Source organism: Artemia franciscana, unplaced genomic scaffold, assembly GCF_032884065.1.
Source record: "Artemia franciscana unplaced genomic scaffold, ASM3288406v1 PGA_scaffold_58, whole genome shotgun sequence".
Classification (NCBI taxonomy): Eukaryota; Metazoa; Arthropoda; class Branchiopoda; order Anostraca; family Artemiidae; genus Artemia; species Artemia franciscana.
Genome location: NW_027062698.1, coordinates 1,359,645 through 1,384,209, shown reverse-complemented (window position 1 = coordinate 1,384,209; position 24,565 = coordinate 1,359,645). Strand labels below are relative to the sequence as shown.

At 33.2% G+C, this 24,565-nt stretch overlaps 1 protein-coding gene across 1 annotated transcript in view; it reads right to left on the bottom strand.

The window, feature by feature from the left end:
- Positions 1 to 725: 725 nt before the first annotated feature.
- Positions 726 to 24,565, bottom strand: part of LOC136042050 (calcium-activated chloride channel regulator 1-like) — a gene marked incomplete at its 3' end in the record, with an annotated part of 60,125 nt that continues 36,285 nt past the window's right edge. Inside the window, 4 exon segments of the mRNA XM_065726908.1 lie at positions 726 to 916; positions 6,989 to 7,109; positions 11,833 to 11,945; positions 18,509 to 18,664. Of these exon segments, the coding sequence (XP_065582980.1) occupies positions 726 to 916; positions 6,989 to 7,109; positions 11,833 to 11,945; positions 18,509 to 18,664 (581 nt within the window).

Below are 24,565 nucleotides of genomic sequence, written 5' to 3'. Positions count from 1 at the left end.
GGGAGTAAAGAATCTCCTGAAAGTCATTTAAAGAAAAATCTTAGAAATACTGAAGCAAACAAGTCCTGGTCATTGTATATTTTCTTAAGAATCAGAGAAACTATGAAATCAACAATAGTAATCCTGGGGGTAAATGAACTCCTGAAAATTTTTGAAGAAGAATCCTAAAAATACTGGAGCAAAGCCATGCAAGACTGCGTCACCCTCAATTTCCTATGACATAACAGACATATCTTAGAAAACATTCACTGTGATTTAACAAGCAAGCCCTGTTACGTAGGTTTTCTATACATGTGCGCCATAGTATTGCCAAGGTGTGCGTAATAACGTCTTTAGGGGCTAGAAGCTCTAACAGTCTACCTCCTGCGGCTCCCGTTATAACCATGGAGAGGAGTTTTTGCCCAGCAATAATAAAGTTTAGCATTTACTAAATAATTTCTCTATTTATGGAGGTTTAATTTGAGATTCAATTATTAAAATCGAGAATTATTAAAACTTCAAAATGTTTACAGTAAAACAAAACAATGATGATCCAATACTACTATTGCTACTACAAGTAACAAGTCACTTTAGCACGTGAAGTCACCTGAAACCAAAACAGCCATGCACGCTCCTCCTTCATCCTATTCCATTAAAACCCTCCCTCGTTACGCCCTCGTAGGAAGCTTCCATTCCTAATGATATATCCTAGACAAAGTTTCCATAACTGTAAGAATTAAAGTTACCTTTTCCGTTTCTACTGCTGCAGCAACACTAAAAAACGCAGTGATCTCTGTGAAGTTGGAGATATTGAAACGACATGTTTGTGTATTTCCTGGGGCAACTGGACTGCATTCAGTGAACTCATCAACAACTGCAAAGTCTCCCTCTAGAATTGTCTCAATTCTACTCGAATAGCGAACCTCGTAGCTAGAAACTGTAAAATAATAATTAGTAAGTTGCCAGCCTGAATTCGTTAACAAATACTATTGCAGGCCTAAAATTCATGTTTTGCCGTATGAAATTAGTAAAACAAGTGCGACTCATCATGGATTTGCACTTGATGAAAAAAAAGCACCGTTTGTTGCTTTTCACATATACGACATGGTTTAAACAGGGAGTTAGTTCTTCGATGCAACCAGCTGTTATGTTCACTCGGAGGTTCTGAGAACTTACAAGACCAGCAAAGCCAAACTTAGTTCTTTGGTACCTGGAGTTACATCCCTTTTGTAACTAAAGTTTTGGCAGCAGCTCACAGATTTCGGTACTTGAGAAATTTAGGAAATTAAATGCAGGGATGGCTATTAATAATTTTGGATCTCAATAAACTCTTTGTGGCACCGAAGTTGGTTCGACACTACGTCTGTATATCAAGGGAATAGCTGAAGGTTGAAAAATAAGTGTACGTGGATATATTACACCCCGTAATTCTCTAAGAATCAAAAAAGGAAGTGATAACAATAATAATAAAAATATTTTCGATAGAACATACATGGTTGCTCTAACCAGGATAAAAAGGCAAAAAAAGTAAAGCATTCCCCAAAGAACCAAACTCTCAGAACCAAACCTAATAAGTTGAAATAATATTATTTCATTTACTTAATTAGTGAATTGTCAGAGGATAAATTCATAAACGCCATCTATTTTAATGATTCATTACCTGGGGTAAAGGAATTTTAGAAGCTATCCTGACACAGTCCTGACTTTACATGCTTTTGGGTTGTCCAAAAATTGGTAACCACAAACCCTTGATTTTAGATTCTAAGAATCAAAATTAAATCTTAATGTTGACCTATTTGTGCTAATAACTATTTGCTAAAAATCAAAAACAGAAAATTGATCAAAAGCATTCCAAAAGCTAAGCGTACAAAGGCAGGCTTTAAACACAATACAATCAGCAAAGTGAGCATCTAAGCTATACCATGTATTAGTGACTAGGGGGTGAAATCAGTGTTTAAATCATCATTTGTTATTGAAGTCAAACAACCGAACCTACACAAAACGGTACATCCGTGATCGAAAGCAATACTATTTTTTTCCGTTTTTTTCCATTTTTTTTTTTAATAAAGGCTTAAAAAAAAAGGAAAGAAAACTAGATTTTCTTAAGTTCAACCCGTTCAACCTATATTAGTGGTACGGGTATTGAGACAGAAAAGAAAAAATTAAGACTCTTTTTTTTCACCAATGAAAAAACCAACATTCTTTGATAGTTCAAATAAGATGTGCACACAAATTGGGTAAATTTGGGTTCCTTTTTTCAGGGGAGGGACGGGGAAAAGTCTTAGGAGCACCCCTTGAAAGTTTCTGTATCTAGAAGTTGTAAAATGTAACTCAGATTTAAATTAATCTTAATATTTATACTGTTTATTGTGTGACCGAATGAAGTGTTGCGTGCCATTGTTTTGCTTATAATAAACTACAATAAACACGGTCTGTTAGGGTTCATGGCCCCAATTTCTATATTGGGGTTCCCTTGTCCAGGAACGTTTCAAGCCACTCAGAAGAAAAAAGAACTCTTTTACCCCTATTCCTCGGTAAACCAACATATTTTATAAGTTTATTTTGTTCACTGGAGTGTTCTTGGCCTAAGTATTACAAAGACAAATATTTAAACTAATAAATTCCAACAAAGACCAACAAACCCCCGACGATAATGCGTTCTGTTTCAAATATTTAAGGTTTTCTTGTGTTTTGAGATGGTTGTGGTTTCTATTTTGTTTTACACTCCTTATCTGCAATTGGCGCTACGCATGACCATGGTAAGTGGTGATTCTCCAGAAAATCGCAATTCGGTAAACAACACAGTATTCAACTGTATTTTCATCAACAGAACTTTTTTTACATTTTGTATATCTTGGAGGGATGTTTTGGGGTATATAACTCTACCGTTGTTATGTTTTTATTACTGATTGTTTTTCCAAATTCTAGTAATGTAATAAAGTATAGGTTAAGATTGATAGGTGAACCTTCTCGGATAATAGATTACGGATAAACGAAAATCGTGTATTTATGGATTTAAGAAAGGATTTAAAGTAAACAAGGTACTGCGTTGGAGAAAGTAGAGAGCAAAGCTTTGAAAATCAAGAGTATGCACAGTTATGCTGGCATCAGGCGACTTTGAACTGCAAGGCAGTGTTAACAACTGTAGTAGCTTCTAATGTCATTTAAAGCTCATATTATTTTAAAATATTGTAAATAAGTATTAGAAAAAACTCCTCAAACTCCCCCCCCCCAATAAAAATGATCTGTAGCAATGAAATGAAGGATATTAATCCTGCCTAATGTCACACAAAGTCAATGAATTTATTCTTGCTCAAATTCCATTTTGGAACTTATTTAAGAATAACCAAAAGTCGTAGTTTTTAAACTGTTTTTGCAAACCATCATACCGTTGAAAGGGATAGTTTTTAATTAAAAAATCGAAAAAATCGAGCTTATTTTGTGATATTTTTTTATAAGCTAGCGGTAGCTAAAAATTGTTTTTTGCATGCGGGAAACACGTCATTCTGCATCGAATCGTAAAACACCAGGACCATTCTACGTAGAATACTGAGCGGCTGACGAATAGATACTGAGTCTTTCACCACAGAAAAATCGAAGCATCCATCTTTGTTTTTTTGCAGGCACATTGTGTTCAGCAAGCTATTAGACTTTCCCATTTACCTTCAACACCACAGAATACTCATAAATACAACCCATAAAGAACTTTGTGATGGATTAATGTCCATCCACGCAGGCTATTGATTAATTTGGATCGGTTTTGGCTGCTGCCCCACTTTACAGAGTAGAAGGGCCAGTTCTAGCTTATTGATCAACCTCTATTTCAGATCCATTCTCGTATCTCGATACGCCAGTCATGTCGTACTTGCAACTTGAATATTGTGCATCCCCGATGCTTTTCTTCAATGCAATGCTAATAAATTTGCACGTCGTATTCCTTGCATATTTGTCAAATATGTGAGCTTGTAGGACGTCCAATAAAAGTTTGCCGGCGCTACTCACAACCTCTTATTGAGCTTTCTAAGCAGCAAGTAGGTGATCCTGGATGACTCTGGAGTATAATAAGCACTTGGTAAAGTCATAGTTTAGATTGTCTTTTTTTATTTGACAATAGATTTTCCAGGAGTAGTTTCATAAGCTGAGGAATTTTCTTTTCTTCATGTAGTTTCTTTTGGATTGTCCATTATGTAATCATTAAGTATTTTCCTCCAAGCTTTTTTGTTCGAACAAAAAAAGAAACTTCAAGTGATTTCAGTATATCTGTAGTGTTTGACGGAAGGCATAAAAAGCGAATGATGTTTCGCCTACAGACTTTCACCATTCTAGCAGAAAAGTAGAAAGATAGGCTGTTGGCCAGTAAAATTTTCACCTCTGCTTTCTTCTTCTAATGGGTAAATGCCAGCAATAATAGAAGCTTGAAGGGGCCAACAGAACAGCCACTAGCAAAAATGGGCATGGCAAGCAGGTCGGTTGCCCTTTAATTGACCCTTACTTAGGGTCAATTATCCACAGTTAGAGGTTAATTGACCCTTAGAAACGACACTAGATCTTTCAAGTTTCCACCGAATGACCCCTCTCCAAAGTTTTTAAGGCCTTCCCTTCAATACGAAGTGAACGAGGAAAATAAACAAATAACAATACATTGAAGGCTTGTGGCCCTTTACTACAGGCAACGGTAGAGCGTTGCCTCTGATAGGCTTAATCCCGAGGAATAAATTGTTTTTCCATTATTTTTGTTTATGTTTCGAAAGTTTGTAGATACTTATTTTTTGCTGGTTATTTACCCGGCTAAATTGGGTAGATAAACCTCAGTCTGGTAAATAAACCTCCTTAGCGGTAAAACAAAGGCCATGGCCCTTTTCTGAAAATGAAATTTTAAAATCCATCATATTTTAAATGAAATTACCAAGGACCCCAATTCAATTGCCTTAAATTATTTTTTCACATTATTTTGAGAATAAATCGTGATTTTACTTGTATTTACTATTTTTTTTTATATCTAACTTTATGACTCTTTGTCTCTCCTATTGATTGTCAAATTTTTCAATTCAATCAATTCAATCCTATATATTTAAACAAAATCACATGCTTACATGTACATAATCTGCGCTAGTCAAGCACAAAAGTGCTTGATTATGGCAGAAACTTAACTAAAGAATAAGTAAACAATCAACAAATAGAAACAGCGAATTGACTGGATTTATCCAAAAAAAGAGAAAAAAAGGGATGTGACGAAGAGAAAAAAAAAAGAAAAGAAAAGAAAAAGACCGAAAAGAGGAGGACCGCACGACATTCAAATCTACACAGTATTACTGTAATGACCCTTCACAGCTCGATTGAAGGTAATAAGGTTATTTGAGTTCCAGATTTCCAAGGGGAAAATGACTTCCACTCATATAAGAAATGAAAGCAGGTCTCAAGGAATTAGGTTAACACTAGTAAAAACTAAGCTGACCAGATAAGCTTGATTTGCACGTTCCTGGGGTCAATAGATTCAAAATGGTTTCCAAGAGGTCTGAACAACAGAGCAAGTCACAATTCAATGCAAAGTTTAACAATTGGCAATGCACATTGGCGGCTCTGACCTTTCTACTCCTAGGGCAAAATATTGATTAGAATCCCCCCAAATAAGTGTAATTTTAATTTTAACAAATAAATTTATTAAAAAATTATTCATTAACACAATTTTGTCAATTATTTATTTTCTTTTATTAACAAAATTAGAATACAAAATATCACAAAAAAATCTATTAAAATTAATTAAATTTTGTCTGCTTACTTTTCTGCTTACAAGAAAGGGTGCTAAAGATATGGGAAAAATGAAAATTTCGGATTGAATCTGCTTATATTTACTGTAAACTGCACCCCTTACTTTATTTTAATAGTAACACTATTAAAAAAATTACATAATGAATACAATCGTCAGATTATTTATCTAAAATTTTGTCTCCTTATAAGTTTCTTTGGGCAAGTGTACCCTCTGCCCCCCTATGAAAAAATTTCCGAAGTTACCCTAGAAAAATGAAATACTTGCGAGAAACTTTGAACACTACTGCTACCTTGAATATATGGAAGAACACAATGATCTAACCTGAAAACCTGACCATTTGGCACCTCAGCCTTAGAAAAATATAAAACAAAAGCCTTAATTTAGTTTATCTAAGTAAAAAAGGGGGAACTTACGTATACCACTTTTGCACAATTTAGGACAGATCAAATATTCTTGCAAAAAAAGAACTAAGATTTCTTCTGATCCAGATGTAATCTATCAATAATCTAGTAAAAAGTACGATCGAGTAATTCTATTGTCGTCCAAAAGAGAGCACTCATTGTTTCTTTACTGATATTGGTCAAACTTACCCCCTAACGTTCAAAGTTTACCCCTTTCTACGGTTTATTCGATTGCGTATTGCAAAACTGGTGTTTATAAATAGCTTCAAGATACAACAGGCAATCTTACCACATAAAGCTCTTTTATGCATATACCGTCCAAATACCCTCCCTAAGATGGATCTGAGTCAACACAGAATTGCTTATATGTATTTCTTTGCTATCATCTAATTAAAGGTACCTAGCTAAAAATTTGGGAAAAAAGAATTTGGCTTTGTATGAACCTCTCGTACCTTTAGAATTTAAAAATTAAATAAGACTCAAAAAGGTAGGAAATACTAAACTCTGAAAACAAATTCCTGTGTTTTAACCCTCATTCTGAGATAAATCCCTAGGTAGGTTAAACACTAATTATTATACTTCCAGTTTTTATAGTTCCGTCTTAAACTAACGTCTATATTCTTTGGTGTTAACCATAATTTAACAATATTTGTATTGACTTTTATGCAAAAATTCTTCAAAATATAATCAAATAATTTTTTTAATGCAAAAGGCATTTGTAACTGATATCTTTAATGATCAGGTCAATGTGCGTACGGGTTGGACATTTTTCCATAGCCAACTCCACTTAGAACAGAATTTATGTTTTTATGTACAGAAAGAAAGAAAGGGGAAGTACCTGCTGCTGTATCATCGGTTGCATTCCCTCTGGGGGATATCCATTCCATTGTTACTTGTAAATCAGACTTGGCTGTGTTTTCTACTATCAAACTTGAAATAATTATCTTCGGTGGCTTGAACTAGAATGATATAGATTAAAATTGGCAGAAAATCCTTCAAAATCTAAGACTGCTTGTCTTTTGCAAAAATCAAAGCATTAAATAATATTTCACCAAACGCCGCAAGAAAAAGTCAAACAGAAAACTTTGTCGTGTCCGTGACAAAAGGGTATATCTCACATGTCTATTGCAGATGAATTAGATGGTGAAAATTTAATGGTAATAATTCGCTGATTATATTTGCTGAAACGAGGGTTGCCATCCTCTATCATGCTTCGGATGAGTTTTGTTTATTTAAGATTTAAGTGATTTTCTGTCTCCATTAGACAGATTATATTCGTTTTTTAAGTTCAATTTCCTTTTATTGCTGAAAGCAATTTATCATAACCTCAATGTTGCGTCGCTGTTTTTCATTCCTTAAAATATACCCCTGAGAAAGTATTTATTGCTTCTTGGGAATATACGGTCACCCAAGGAAGAGGAGGAGATATTTTTTTTTTATTAGAATTACACTACTTTCTGAGGTATTTTTCCAATGGAAGATGCATTAAGGAAGATGAAAACACTTGATCCCATTGCTAACTACTCCCAGTTATTGAGTCTCTTTTCTTATCACCGCCTTGATTAGCCTCTTTTCTAAATTGATTTTAAAAAATTTTCCATGAAATATATTTTTGAGAGTAAAAAGACACAGTAAACCAGAAATAAGCAGAAATGAAGTCAAATAAGTTTTCAAACCTTTAACTAACACAAATGACCATCAATAAATAAATGAAAGCGAAAACAAATTGGAAGTACAAATTATAACCAAGTAACCAAGCAGAAACTAAAATGAGTACTCCCCAAGCCCTCTGAAGATTAGAACACTATTAGTATTTTACTAAAAGCTTTTGAACTAAGTGTTTTATTTCTGTTAATATCGAAAAAAAACGTCATAACCAAGATCAAAGCGTTCGTAACAGAAAATTTTAAGCAAGGAGTGACTCGGCCCAATAATAATCGAAACTCTAAAAACTGAATTTCTATAACAATAGATATATAAAAAGAATAGGTTTATATACTGATTCCAAGTACGCAAAATTCTTAAAGTCTACCCTTCAGAACCAACAAGCCTGAGGAAATCTTGCCTGATTTTCAAAAAGGATGGAAACATCCCCTAAGAGTCAAGAAATCTTACGAAAAATTGTACCATCAGATTAACCATATCAGATATCCTAACTGCCAAGGTTTCAAGCTCCCATGTCTAAAAGTTTGGATTTTTGTTTGTTATGAGGATTTCAGCAGGCCGGGGTTTTCCATAGGAGGTGGAAAAGAGGAAGGTTTTAAGGAGATTGAACGTTCCATGGAAAATCTTATGCGAAAACTTACTAGAATTTCTACCCGAAATGCTTTTTATTTGTCTTAACTTTATTTTGGCAACTCAATTTTACGTGTCGAGACGTTCCAGGGAAAATTCTAGCAAGGTTAAAACTATCTAGGGGATTAATTCGCGTATGGCAAATCCACAGCAGCAATTCTCACTGTAGGATTTTTTACATTAAAAACATTTAAAAATTCTTTTTTTCAAATGAAAGTAGGCTAAAGAGAATTTACTCAGGAATTATCGTAAGATACACAGGAGAAAACTTTCCATAGATATTTTTTTTTTGCGGGGAAGGAAATTCTTCTATGGAGGCTGGAGGCTGATTTCCCAGCAAGTTTTTTACACTGAAAGAAAAGAACAACATTAAACCTTATAACGAAGAGAAATTATTCCATTTATGAGGCTGGTCCTTATCAAACCCTTTCTCTTTCTACAAATGTGTGACTTTTTGTCCAAACTTTATAAGAATGACTACTAAACAAGAGGACCGTTCACTTAGAGTGAGAAGCTTTTTAAAGTACTAACCAACCTTAGCAGAAAGAGTAAGGTAAAGAGGATTGGGCAGCTTCCCATATACAGAATAATCTCTGCTCGCTTTAATTTTAAGGGTGCTTATTAAGTTTATCTAATTTTTTTTTATATTTAACCTGGAATGAAAGACGATAAATGGATTAATGATTATGTCCTTAGCGGATATAATCAAACATCCACAATTCATCAACCTAGAATACAGAGAAATAACAAAGCTAATAACTGATCTTATCTAATTTTATGATTGAACGTGGATCTCACTGCAATATTCAGTTTCTGAAAAAAAAACTTTTTTTTTATTTTACCTGGAATGAAAGACGATAAATGGATTAATGGTCATGTCCATAGCAGATATAATGAGCAATCCGCAATTCATCAACCTAGAATTACACGGACATAACAAAGCTAATAACTGATCTTATCCAAATTTATCATTGAACGTAGATCTCACTGCAATATCCAAGTCATAGTTTGTTTCAAATACTAATGAGGTTCAAGAAGGGGGGGGATGGTAAATCTAACCTCCTAAGTTTTTGCACGAATCCCTTATTTACTACCATTCCTTTTAAGCGATTGGCAATTTTTATAATTTACAGCCCTTACGATTATAATTATTGGCGTTATTTCATCCAAAGAGAAATATCTATTAGACTTTTTGACTATTTCGAACAAACTGACTCACTCAAATTTTGGTTCGATGTCAAAGACCGTGAGGGATCCTTAATTACCTCAAATAACATTATTCTCTTAAAAAGGACACTAAAGCTTTCCGTTTACAGTTAATTGATCCCCCTTCAAAGTTTATATGACTACTCCTTTCGTATGAAGTGGCACGATGAAAAAACAAATAAAAATAAACAATATTTTGAATTTATAAAAGCTTTCAGCTTCCAGCTGAGGTGACCTAACAGGCATGATACCTCATTTTTTCGACCAAACATTTTCAAAGACGTCTTTTCAAGTCCTGCTACCTAGCATAATATAATCGCCCTTCTATTCATCTATCATCGTCCTTCTATGAAGAATTAAGTCTAAAAATACACGTTTGAGGGTTAAGATATTTTTCTACTCTCAAGTGTAAGCTCAACTTGCCCTCTTTCCAGCACTTGCTGTCCAAGTACAAAATATAAGACATAAACAAACTAAACTTCTAATCGCTCATATTAGTATGACGAAGTCTGCAAAATGTTGGTAATAATAATTCATGTAGTCTCAAAGACATATGTTAGCATGCACCAGCCAAGTACTTTATGATCATTATGATGCCAGAACCTTCTGCTGTTGACACAGAGTAGAGAAAATCATTATTATATGTATTTAGACCGCCTTTTGTGTTCTTCTATTCAAGATGTTCCATAGCTTCAACATTATATAAGTTTTACTACCATGTCCAAAATGAAAAATTGTATTCCAAAGCGGAAATCATACAAAACTGAATAAGAAATAAAAATTATTTTGATAATTTGAAAGAAAATTATATAAAATACCAAGGACTTCAAAATAAAAATGACCTTGCCTCCTGAAGTGCACTTTATCCATGTCTGAAAACAACGATGTTCTTAGATTCATCTTGGTTGTTTTTCCAAAATTAAGACCCTAGTTGGGCAGCAATACAATTTTGTTAATGTTACCAAGTTGAAATGAGAAAATAAATAAGCAAAATTAAGTGTTTAATATTGGCCAAACTTTTCGTTTAAAAGAAACCAAACATAACAAAAGTCTTCTAAGAAAACTACTCTTTCTTATGTTGTTTGGTTTATTGTGTTTTGATCTTATTTTTTTTTCTGGTTAAAGGGACAAACCTTCTTAAATTAATTTCTTACGTGCTACTACTAAAAGCCACATAAATTAAAAGAGAAGTCTTTTTCTTGGCCAATGTAATGTTTGAGCTTTCTTTTATCTTAAGACGCATAAGGTTGTGTAGTTTTAAATTTTAATAAATGAAACAATCAAATTTTATTTTCGTTATTCTTGGTACATTAAAGACTTTGAGCTATAATGCTGAAAGAGAAAAACCGATGCTATTTTCAGTTTAATGACTATTTTATTGATTTAGTATTATTATTAGAGAAAAAAGTCTTACAAAAAACAGTCCAAAGTTTCCCCATACTTAACTTTCCTTGAAAAACCCTTGCATAGCACCCACTTATTTTTAATATAGCTTCAGTTGGGAGAGTAGCTGTTGTTTTCAAATGTGACTTTCTGTAATTTAAAGTTCTAAGATGAGGCAAAATTCGTATAGATTTGGCACTAGAGGTCTAAACAGATGCTCAGAAATACAAGTTTTTTTGTTACGATAGGTTCAAGGTTAGGTTTCAAGGTTCAATCGGGTTCAATTAAAAAAAAAAGGAAATAACTAAACTTGAATTACACTGCTCTGTGACAAAACTCACGTTGAGACCAAGATAAAATTCTGTTTCAGGTAAACATACAGGTAATGTTACAATTTAATACCCATTATAACCATTTTGCGCAAAACAAAAAAACAAAACAAATAGTTTTGACTAAACTAATTTCAAGTTTAATATTTTTCCACATACTAGGAAAGCGCTGAGTAAAAAAAAACAGACTTAAAATCTTGGGGTACTCCTCCTTAAACTTACCTGTCACAAAGTCTTCTCTCTCAAAGAGTAATGACTATTGAGGAAAATCCGAGGCACTGACTTAGCTTTTTCCTAACTTGAACCCTTGTGACTTTTTACTGTAATAACCTGTTATTAGTAAATTCTCAACCTGCTTACTATACCAAGTCCATTTAAAGGTGAAATCTATGCAAATAAAAAAATCCGAATACGACTAAACCCCCTCAATAAAATATGAAAGAAAAAGCAAATAAGTAAGACGACAGACCTTGGCAGTAAATGAAGATACGGTAAATGTCCATAGGTCAGGAAAGTACCTTCGATATCCAGAAGGTAAAACTGAGCTACTGGTTGGGAATGATGAGCCACAGCATATCTGACCTGTAAAATTAGAAGCACATTGTCACTACAACTGAATTCGGGTATACAGAGCCTGAAATCTCGTTCAAGTGTCTACTTGAACTGGAACAAATTTAAAAGGATGGTGATCTCTGGAAACAGTAGGACAAGGGAGACAAGGTAGGAACAAACTTGAAAACGGCCCAAAGAGGGTATATTCTTGGGGAGTGGGGAGGGGGAATTCTATAAACAATTTACTTTGTGGGAGGGTTTGTCACTGCAAATAAAAGAAAAAAACTGAGGCACATTATACCTCTCCTATAAAAAAGTGTTTCCGACATAGTTTCTTTTTTCCAAAGGAGAGTATGGGACTTCAAATTACTTGAAAATTATTCGCAGTGCTCTTTTTTGGATAAATTTAATTTTATCAGACTCTTCCCTGAAATGTCGGTGTACGAAACTGGACAGGTAAAATCAAGACTAAGAAAGAGAAAAGAATTGAAAATCCTTAAAGAATAGAGGAATTTGCAGAAACTTAAGGGGGGAGATAGATACATTAGCTTGGTGGATGAACTACGTAAGTGCCACACTTTAAGTTAGAAAGAAATTATGAATTCAAGTAATTTAAATGAGTATACAGAAATTTCAAGAGAAAAAGGATGAATACAATGGGGAGGTGATTTAAGGAAACAAATTGACATTATCATGTATTTAGAAGGGTTTGCTGCCATGTCAAAACTTCAAGACATCTTGTGCTCAAATGCTTGCTCAAAGAGCAAGCTAAATGAGCTTTCTCAAATGAGGATGCTCAAAGGCTCATTTAATAAATTTGTTGAGCAAGTTTCAATGTAAGCAAGGTCGTCAACAAGTCATATCTTCCAAGAAATTCCTTAGCCAGGTTCTTAATTATGACTGAGAAAAGCTCCTAGAAGATTATATTGGAGTATTCTCTTGTGATCAAGGAAATCATCAGAGGAATGATTCTCTAGTTGCAATCTATTTGAGAAGAATGCATCAAATATCACTAGCAAAGAATAAGTATTAGTTTCATCAACAAGTATTTTTTTAGCTAATATATTGTAATTAAGAAGATAAAATGAATATTGGATATCAATAAAAATTAAATTTAGACAATTAATAGGTTTTTAAAGAGTTTTCCCAGTGGTACTCACAAAATGAGCAAGGCAATGGGAAGTGGATTTGAAGTTCAAGAATTGTCTCTGGTCGTTAAGGATACGATTTGTTACTTAATACAGTCTGCGAGGAATCCTTCATAAATTTTCGAGAATATAGGAGTGAGAGAAACGGGACAATCACCTTCAAATCTATGCTTTCCATTTTTAATTTTAAGGGGTTAAGAAATCCTTCTTCATGATTGTGCAGAGTTTGCAGCTATATTGGAAAGGACAAACAAGGGCGTTGAAAGAAAATCATTGAAGGTTCTAATAAAATGAAAAGTTGCAGTCACAGAGTAGAGAGGTTCAGGTAAGTTGAAAATTAGCTGGCCACGTCTCCTGCCACCTGTGAATACCAGTTTTTCCGATTTGTCTTTAGACATTTCTTTGACACTATTTGTGCAGTCGGATCAAAAATTTAAAAAAAAATTCTGTCGACCGCAGCCTCATAAATTCTATGGCATGTTAGAGTTAGATCTTTTGAAGTGTCTGACACACCCTCCAGTATAGGTATCTAAGATTGGCAGGCAGAAGAACGATCCACTAGTGACAACCTTTCAAATGTAGAAGGATACAGATATAATGCATTAGGAAAAGAATAAGTTAAAAAATATTGGGTTCTTGTAAAATTTTTATTCAAGACCACAGCAATGAGTTCTTTGATAGATTCATCAAAGAGAGAGTGTTCATCAAACTATGATTAGGCATGAAGAATGATAAAGGAGAATTGTGGCGTCCCGAAAATCATCAAATACTTTAACAGATTTTTGAGTCCAGTCATTTGATGGAAGTCTGAGACTCCAAATGAAATTCCAGATTCGCTTAAATATGAAACATTTTCCAAAAGGTTCCCTACTATTTTCATAAGCAAATTCATTCGTTTTCAATCAATTGCGTCAACAGGAAAATTGTCAGTGAAAGATTTCTGAGTACAACCTTAATTACCGAAAAACTAATAATAGCTGAATGAGGATTTTGAGTTTATTCAAATACAAAATAGGTAGAGGGATTGCCAATAAGGATCAGGCCCATTCGTGTAAATCATTGGCAAAACTTCTTCTGAGCTTCAGGTTTTAGAATAAAATTTTAATTATTGCAGTCTTGGAGCATAACTGGTTAAAGTTATCCCCCACAAGCTGAAATTTCTTCGATGCCCTAAAAAAGTAATGAATCTACAAATTCATTATTTTCTAAGAAATATGATGGGTCCTTCCATATAAGAATGAAACCACTAAACATACATAAAATGACACTCATGGTCTTGGATTTTGAAAACATTTAGTAAATTTGCTTTTTTTATGGATCAATTAAAAGAATTTCCAAAAAATAAGTTATTTGAAAGAAAAGTGAAGAACTTTGTTAAACTTAAGACTAACAAAAACAAATTCCTATAATAATTCGAACTTAAGATTGCTACAAATTCCTATTAAGGAAAAAATAAAACCAAAAACGAACATAAATTAAAATAAACAATCATAACAAACACAAAGATAACGAGCCCGCATATAGATGAATAAATAGATTTTCCACGAGTAAAAATTAAATTTAATGTTCAAGTCAAACTTGAAACAAGCGAAAATAACTATAAAAAGGATTTTGGCTACAGTCCCCTTCCTATTGCCGTAAAAGTCCAAAACGTGTTCTTTCATTTGCATTTTATTGAAACCAAAAAAGATTCAATAACATATTTTAAAAATCAAAATTCACCTTTTAAGGAGTGAAGATACATTTTAACGCAACAGAATAAGAAAAAAAGAGTTTTCTGGGAATTTGCTTGTGGTTAAAACGGGAATAAGAGCTTTTTGGCTTAGAAATGGGATTTCAAAGGTTTTAGCCCGTGCAATTGGCTAAATATATAACAAATTAAAAAAATTAAAACTCTTTGGAAGGATTTTTTTTTTCAAAACAATCCCATAAAAGACATTATTGGATCCTAGATAAAAAAAAAATAGAATGAAGTGGGGACATTTTTCTGACTAAAGAATATATTATAAATTTCCAGGAAATAAGTAAAATCTGAAAAATTAAGAGTTAGTATGAAATATGAAAAAATTGGGGTAAAATCAATAAAAAGAAGGTTTTGGGCATTCTTTGGGGAAAAGTAGACTATTATTAATTAAAAAAATAAATTAGCCAATAAAAATAATCCCTTTTTGAGAGGGGAGGAAGTGAAAATCCACCCTATTTTTTAAATCTCTAGAAAAGGAACTTTGCCGGACTCGCTATAAAATTTATATAATTAGTCTAAAAGCAATATGTTGTATGTTAACAACTTCAAAATGGCAAGGGATGATAATGTAAAACTATAAAATAAAAAGAATATGAAATAAATTAAAAGTTAGTAGTGAAAATTGAATAAAACAGGGATAAATTAATATAAGGAAGTCTTTCACGTTTTCTTGGAAAAAAGTAAGAAAAGACAACAACAAGGCTTTTGAAGGAGGATAGACAGAATCGCACCAATTTTAAGAAAATTAGATTGTCAAAATTGAGCAATTTGGTTGGTATCAATCATCCCCTTGTTGTGTGGGCGAGGAATTCCTCCAAATTTAGTTCTCAATGGGACAAGAAATAGATCTTCCGTCAAAACATCCCTTCTTGGACGTAAAGAGATTTTCTTTATTCGGATGTGGGAGAATTTTCGAACTACAATATAAATAAATCTACTTTTAATTGACAACAAATAAATTTTACACTCAAACATAATTGATTGACGGACCCAGCTGGAAATTTCTTATTTATCTGGGCTTAGAACACAGGTGGTTTAAGAAGTAGACACGGGTGATGTGCTTTGGATTGAAAAAATCCTATTGCCGATTTCGTAGTAGAACTTTTTGTACGGGGTTATCTTTTTGTAGCATTTAATATGGATCAAAATCCGAAGTTCTATATTTATATGTTTGAATTCAGCAAAAAAACTCTAGTTTTTTATGTTTTTTCTTTTTAAGACATTAGGCTACTTTTGGCCAAAGTCCAAAGCTTTACCACAGATTACCACATATCCTACGTGTATTTTGGTAGTGTTCTATAGTCCCTCCTTTTTGTTCGTTTCTTTTAACTGTCTTTGTTTCCCTTTTGCTACTCAGCTTTCATAAAGGGAAAAATTTTAGGGACAATTTTAGGTAGCACTGTGGTGATGTCAATAACCCACCACGACTTGAAGATGTAGATCTAAAAATAGAAAACCTCCTCAGTTTTTTTTTTTGCATTGGAAGAATATATATATATACATATATATATATATATATATATATATATATATATATATATATATATATATATATATATATACGTACATATATATATATATATATATATATATATATATATATATATATATATATATATATAAAAAGGTAAAGGATACGGCATTAGACTTTACAGTCCGTACCGGCGGTGCTGATCTCCGTTTCTTGGCCCTTCAGCCAGGAAGTGCAATGGGGGGTTGGGGGCCAACCATCCTGTGCTTTCGCACACCCTTCCTGTTTACCTTCCCCAGATTTCTCCAGGTACCCATTTAGAGCTGGGTCGACTCTGGCTAAGCTTACAGAGTCACGTCACGCCATATATATATATATATATATATATATATATATATATATATATATATATATATATATATATATATATATATATATATATATATATATATATATATATATATATATATATATATATTCAATACCCAGTTTGTTCCTATTCTGGAAGCAAACATTAGCCTACTCCTGATTTTTTTTTTTTTTTTTTTTTTTTTTTTTTTTTTTTTTTTTGCAAGGTGGGTTAGGAAAAATATAGAAATAAAGCAAAACAGATTTTTCTAGGTCTGGTAAATGGTACTTTAGGTACTATAAGCATTTAATATTTGTTTTAAAAAACGAACCCATCGTATAAAGCTCTAAGTTTGTCATGTAAAATCGCATTGTGAATAAATAAAATAAAAACCAAACAATAGAGAGTTGTGTCTTCCCAGTTGCATGAATAATGTTTGTTTATGTGCTGTAGCTCATTTATAGTATATTTCATTTGTACGTTCTTAATTTTACAAGGAAAAGAAATTATAAACCTGGTTTTAAATTTTCATTTTATGCTTTTTTTATTTTGCCTTTCTTCATTATTCAAATTATTAATCCATGCTGGATTGCCCCTAGCCGTCATACGAGTCCTTCGCTCTTGGTATTCTGGTTTAAAGATCCGTATCTGTCCGAGTTCATCTTCATCTCAGTCCAAATTAATTCAAGTGTGTAGAGGAATTAGACAAGGAGGAATTATTTCTCCTTATATATTCAATTCTTGTTTAGCTACTGCCCTTAATTCACTTTCCTGCTCGTTTGTTTCATTATCTTGAAATCTGTCTTACATCGCATATGCTGATGACATTATCCTTCTAAGCCGGTCCAAGTCTAGTCTTGTTTCTAATTTTAATATTTTAATTAATTGTTTAAAAGGTTTGGGCCTTTGTATCAGTTTTGAAAAATGTCAATTTTTTGTTGTAAATTGTTTAGAGGATAATGTCAGGGCGACTCTCGATTGCGGCAATGGTGTTATTTTTCAGTCGTCGCCAATAGTCACTTATTTGGGATTACCTTATGCTGCTTCGAAAAGAGATTTCAAACCAGTCCTGGTTCAGCATGTTCAGATGAAACTACGCAAGGCATTTGGTCTTTTAATTCGTTTTCGGGGTCTTTACCGTCGGGACGTCCTTGGTCGTATGTATAGCGCTGTTGCTCTGCCTCACGTATTGTTCCCGTCCCTCCTCTTCCGAAATTTCAGACCTTCTGATCTTTCGCCAATTAAAGTTGCTTATTTTAAATTGTGTAAATTTTTACTTGGTTTCCCCCTTTCTTTTAGTAACACTGAGATTGTTTTAAAGCTTAATGTGAAGGATCCTGTAGTCTGTATAAACAAAAAATATAAAACATTTGAAGATAGGGCGAAAATTAGCCTTTTAGGCCACAATTTATTTCCGTTTTTTAGTAACAGTTCTGGCTCTTCATGATTTATAGGCTAATCTATTTAGCAAATGTTTTTTTTTTTTTTTTTTTTTTAAGTGTTCGATCAATATTTGATAGGTTTTGATTGTAAGTGTTATCAGTTGTTTTTTCTTTATATTATATTGTAGCGTACTCCTCATTTTTTGAGGGAAATAAAGAAAATAAATAAATAAATTATTGCGTAACTTATTTTTTTTTATATACTGAGGTTGACTTTTATGATTGAGTTGCAATAATTTAATTTTTGTTGTTTTTATTTGGTTTCTGACTGACCATATTCTGTGTGCTGAACTTTATTGCACGATAGGAACCGAAAGAGGGGAACAAGATTAGTGTTGCATGGCACTATAGGATCATAAATGTTTACTTATGCAACATCTAATTTTCAGCATTCTGAATTTTTTTGATAGTGTGGTTTGAAAAGATGATTTATTCTCACTTTGATCGGCTGAAATAGATTTTTTTCCACTTGCAATTAACCAGCTGCTTTCCTCTGATAATACTTCAATTCCAACTGAATACGCTCCGCTTGATAATGAGCCACTTGGTGGTATCAATATACCAGAATAAATTCCATCTTCAAAACTGTCAGGATCTAAAAATATAATATATAAATACAAGCCTATGTTAAGCATAAACAACCGCAAACTATTTTATTCGTCGAATGGGAAATAAAGACGAGTAATAAAAGTGGAGACAGATTTTTAAGGAGAAAAGTCGATAAATAACTGATCATCTGGAAGATGCTGGTACACGGTGTGGTCTTGATTTAGTTTAGACACAAATTAAGAAACTGAAGGGGCAGCAGTAGTGCCTCACTAGTCCAGCTAGTCTTCTGAGTGATAGGGCATCAAATTCATCCCAATAGTAAGCAAAACTCTAAAAAACAAAATTTTGACAAAAATAAACATATCAAAAGGACTGGCATTTGATACTGATTCCAAGGATGGAGAATTCAGAAAATTTATTATTACCTATCAAAAGCTATTAGCCTGGAAGAGTGTCCCTGATTTTCCGAATAGGGAGTAAACACCCCTTCCCCCCCAAAAGTGTTACGAGCGATAGGTTGATGATAGGATGGATCTTTACATATACGAAGTAATTCCTATTCATTTTAAGTTCTCATGTTGTCCCTTACTTTAGTTGAACAGCTAGTAAAATTCCACTGTTTTGGCTCATGACCCACCGTTTTGGCTATTGATTACTAACTGAAACAGTCAGATTGTAATTTAATAAAGCACTAATGACCGTAAAAGTGAAAGTTCATTCGTTAAACTGATTAAGTTAAAACATTCACAGCCATATACGTCTAAAAAAAAAAAAAAAAAATCTAGAAACTTGACTTATAATCATACAATAAAGATAAAACATAAAAGGGGTTGACTCCCCTCCGGGATTTATACGACTACTCCTTCCATATGAAGTACCTCTGGTAAATTTTTTTAAATAAAACATTGAAGCCTCATGGTCTTTACTATTGGCATCGTTATAGCTTTGCCTCTAACTCGATGCAAGCTTACAGTGTTTACGGTAAGCAGTTGCCAGGCTTAAGAATAAGGAAAGCGTGTGCAAAATAATCAACAAATTAATAAAAAGATACATCATCAAGCAACAGGGTCGCCAATGAGGAGGGACCGTTGCCCTTCCCTCTAGATTCTATCCTCAAAAGATCTGAAAAATATCTTTTCATGATATTTTTAATCAGTAAATACCTCTTTCTAATTCTCATTGAAAAAATAAATCCCCCTTCCAACAATTTGAAGACAAATTTTATCGCATCTATATTTTCACGAATTGGTACCCCTACCTAGCAACAGGCAAATCCAAAAATAATTTCAACTTAAATTTTTGTTTTTCTTTTATTTCAAGCTATTTAGAATAGTCCTATTATAGTGCTACAACCTTTAAAACAAGTATCAACTCTGATAAGAGCCAAAATAAGGAAATAACGCTAAGCGGTTGCACGAAGTAAAAGCGGTCGCGCGTAAATTTCACATAATGATACAGGTGCTAAATACCTCAGATCCGAAATCAGATCATGGTGAAACCTTAGATCCAAAATAACCAAGTAGTCAAAAATATTTGGATCATATAACATCTGATAGATTCCTTCAGCAACGCGCTTTCCTGCCGCTGAGAAGTAATTTCTGAATACCTCTGAGACATCATCCGCACTTTTTGGGATTTCACCTTCTTGGTTAACTATTTTAAGTGGTATCGTTTTCGTTGGTTGCTGAAGTACTTCTTTAATCATGCGCCATTTTTTTCCTGGGCATCCCAATACTTCCTCAAACTTCCTAGAGTAAAATTATCTTTTTGCTTTCCTTAATAATCGATTAAGAGCGTTGTAAATAGATCACGCAGTTAGTAAAAAAACCTAGAATTTTTTTTTTATCATGTTTTCGCACAGTGAACATATTAATTATGTTTTTTGTATAATAGTCTTGTTTTATATATTTTTGATTTAGATAGATTAAGCGTTTAATTAAAGCATGAAAAGGTCTTTCAAAAAAATATAAGGCCATAAACTTGAATAGAAATTTAAAAAAGTCATAAAGACTTGAAAAGAAATTTAAAACAAAAATAGGTCCCTTAGCTGAAATTCAAATCAAGAAAAAATCCTTTAGCAGAAATTAAAAATCAGAAATAATCTGATTCACAGGAAGCTTCAAAAGAAAAACAATTGCAGAAATTTCAAACGAGAAAAACTCCTTTAGCAGAAGTTTTAAAAAATAAGCAAATTATATAGCAGAAATTTCTAAAACTCAAAAACATACAGAAGAAATTTTCAAATGCGTTTATACAAAAAATAAAAAAGGAAAATGCTGAGTGAATTTTGAGTTTCCAAATCACGAACTCAAGGATTAAAGAACGTGTGACACACAAATATATGCAACTAAAAAGACGTTTCTGGGTTCCCTTGCCGCTTCAAACAGCTACAATGGGTCCCTGAAAAATGCTTCAACGGTCGGGCGTACCTCTGAAGCTGCCACGACGTCGGGGTGACACATCATTCTACCAACAACTGTGGTGAGGGTCTTTTTGCTTGCACAAGTGTGTGTATAACACCTTTTTTAAACTCTTAGATTCGTGATTTCTTAAAATTAAGAAATTAATATTTCAAGAATTCTTTTCCTAAGTTCTCTGTATTTCATTTGATTTACACAGGTATATGAGAATCGCCTTCTTGTTTTTTCAACTTTTTAAAATTTCTGCTAAATAATATTATCTTGCTTAAATTTCTGCCAAAGGTTTCGTTTTCGTTAGAAATTTATGATAATGGGTTTTACTCATCTGCATTTTTTACGAAAGGGCTCTTTCCTCTTTGAAAATTTTTCTATGGGGTATTTTTCCTGATTGAAAATTCTGGTAAAGGGTGGTTTCTTGTTTAATTTTTTTATTCGTGTGTTTCAGACTTTTTTGAATTTTCTGTTGAGGATTTGGGCATGTGTTTCCTTCAAAGTTTTTCTTAAACCTCAAATGAAGACTTAACCTAACTAATTAAAAGGTGTTAGATTAAAACCGATAAAATGAATATAATTTAAGATCATATTACAAAAAAGATAATATATATGTTCACTCTTACAAAATCATGCTGAAAAAATTGACTGTCTAGGGATCTATACTTCCTCTTCCAATGATGTTATACTTGAAAAGGATGATGTGGTATGCTTGGTTATGGTTTTTCATCGTTTCATTTGTTGGTGCTTTCCATGTTTATTCAAATCTTACCTTGTTTGAAAGGTATGACTTCGCATTGGTTAATCTTGCTATTTCGTGCTTAAGTTGTCTGTGCTGGCTTTCTTCACATTCTGAAGGTGCCTCTCTTGAAAGTTTTGATAGGTTTAATTATGCTGTTTTGTAGTTTCTGTGGTAGATATCTTTCGATATCTTCCGAGAATTCCGAAGCTTTCTTGTTTGAAAGATATGGGTTGAAATTTTTGTTATACTATTTAATACTTTTTCTTGTAAGTCTTTTAAGACGCTCCCAACTTAGTTTGATCTTTCTAAGGCTCTGTTCATCGCTTCCCTCATCCTTAACTCCTTCCAATGACTCTCATTTGCTTCCTTTTGCCCTAAACCTGTCCTTTCCCCTTGCTTACGACTTGGTAAAGTTTTGCCAACTATCCTGATCTCCCCTGGTCCTTCTTTGGCTTCTTTTCCTCTATTCTCTGGTCTAAGACTTTTCTAGTATTTTCCAACTCTCTCGATTTCGCCTCACCCTTCTTTACCTTTATTCACTGTCTTTAAAAAATTCTGGTCCTTCTCATCCCTCTTAATCTCACCTTGCTTTTTATGTTTTTCGTGCTAAATTTAGCACCTGTGCCATTAAGTGAGACGAAACAAGTGAGCTACAAAATTAAAAGTAATGCTTACGGTAATGGTGTAATATTGTTAAGAGCGGTTAAAATATTTATTCTACCACAAATCCAGAAGCCGCTTTTGTCCCTAATTCATTCTGCTTTATAAGAGAGTTCATTCTCGTCTTGTTTTAAAGTAGCTCGTATGAAACCTGTTGATAAGGGTGATGAGACAAAAAACAGGAAATTATAGGCCGATTTCAGTTCTTCCTGTGCTATCACGTGTTTTATAAAAGTGCTTTGCTGCCCGTCTTATGCATATTTAGAGCGTCACAATGTGTTAAAACTTACCCAACTCGGATTTCGTTATGGTTATACAGCTGAGCAAACGGTTGCCTATGCAAGCAGCGTAGTCAATCTAGCGCTGGATAAAGGTTGCAGGGTCTTAACAATATTTTTATATATAATCAAAGGTTCCGACACAGTAGACCATGATCTCGTACTTCTAAAGTGTGAGTTTTATCGCATAAGAAGTCCTTGACTTAACTTTCTAAGTGCATTCATAGTAGAGCGGCTACAGCATGTTAATATTGACTCAAAGCATTCATCAAGCTTTCCTTTACAGATGGAGTTCCACAGGGCTCTGTTCTTGGACTGCTATTACTCTTAATTATGTAAATGACCAAACTGAAGCTGTGTTTAATATCAAAAAAGATTTCAGCGAATTATTCCATGATCCACAAGAAGCGACAGTACCAATGTTTGCTAACGATATGTAACTTGTTTGTCCTGCGACAACTGAGAAAGGATTACTTAAATTAAGTAAGCAATCGTCGGATAAAGTTTCAGTATTGATACGCGTAAGAAAAGTACAAGTTCACCCAGCTAAGAGTATTTTCATTATATTATCGAGAACACCTACATATTATACATTGATTTCTCGATTGAAAAACCGTTATGGCAAGATAAAAAGGAAGTCTTGTGTCAAGTGTTTACGTATTACATTTGATGAAACTTGCTGGGAATATGTCAGCAATTTATTCACGAAACGACGAAATCCTTAAAAAACTCATATACTCTGTCCCGCATTCCATTTTAAGGTTGTTGTATATCTTTATAATACATCAGTATATTTTTACATTGAATCCAATCCGAGTTCTCTAAAATAATACAACCCGTTTTTCCTCTGTTAAGACATATTTGTTCTTGAATTTGTAATTACGTGGATAAAGAAATAAAATTTTCTTTGGTTACTAGACAGATCAACGTCATCTTCATGCTATCGAAGTTCATGTTGTCCACTAGTGATAGATATAATCTGGGTCTCAAATTGACTATTAGCTCGTGATAATTACGTGACTATTACGTGAATTACGTGACTATTAGCTCGTAATGTCATTAGCTCGTGATAAGTCTTGTAGCAACTAAACTTTAACTTTTCGGGGAAGCTTCTTCTAGCCTACCAAAAATCATTTATCCGTATTCTTTTGCTCAATTGTCAATTAAGGAGACATCATTCCTTTTAGCTTCATTAGAAACTCAAGAATAACTATCCATTTTATCGAAAAAAATATGCTGAGTATGCAAGGGTAAAATAAAATTGTACATTATCCTAATTTTTCAATGCTTATAATTATGCTTAATTATTGGAAGAGTGACAAATTGGCAAAACATTGTTTCGTTGTTTGAAATTTCTATGCGTTTTTGTTCATTTTGAAGGTGTCTTATTGAAACCTTTACTTTGCCATTATTAAGTCTACTGTTTGATAGTTTGACTTGCGTGCTGTAGGGATTTTGAAGTTTATATGCTACTAAAGCATGAGAATCTAGGTTGTATTTCAAATCCGTAGTTCTTAGTCAATATACTCACAAAAAAAAACAAAAAAAAGCAAAAATTTGCTTTTAATTCAACCAGTTAACATATCTGTATGATGTTTCATCGCCTAACTAGTGGCAACCAAAAAACAAGAAGTAGGAAAAAAAGATGAACCTTAAAAAAAGACACGTTCCTTCTTGCAATGCAAGAATATGGTTTTCCTTTTTGCTCATGTTAGGGGTTTGTAACTCTCTACAGTGGGGTTTTCAACTACGATGATTCCGATAAAACAATTTTTTTTCGACATGAAGATAATTTTTAGGAATTTTAGACCACGATTTAAAATACTTGTAAATTTGTTATCGTAATAATCTTATAC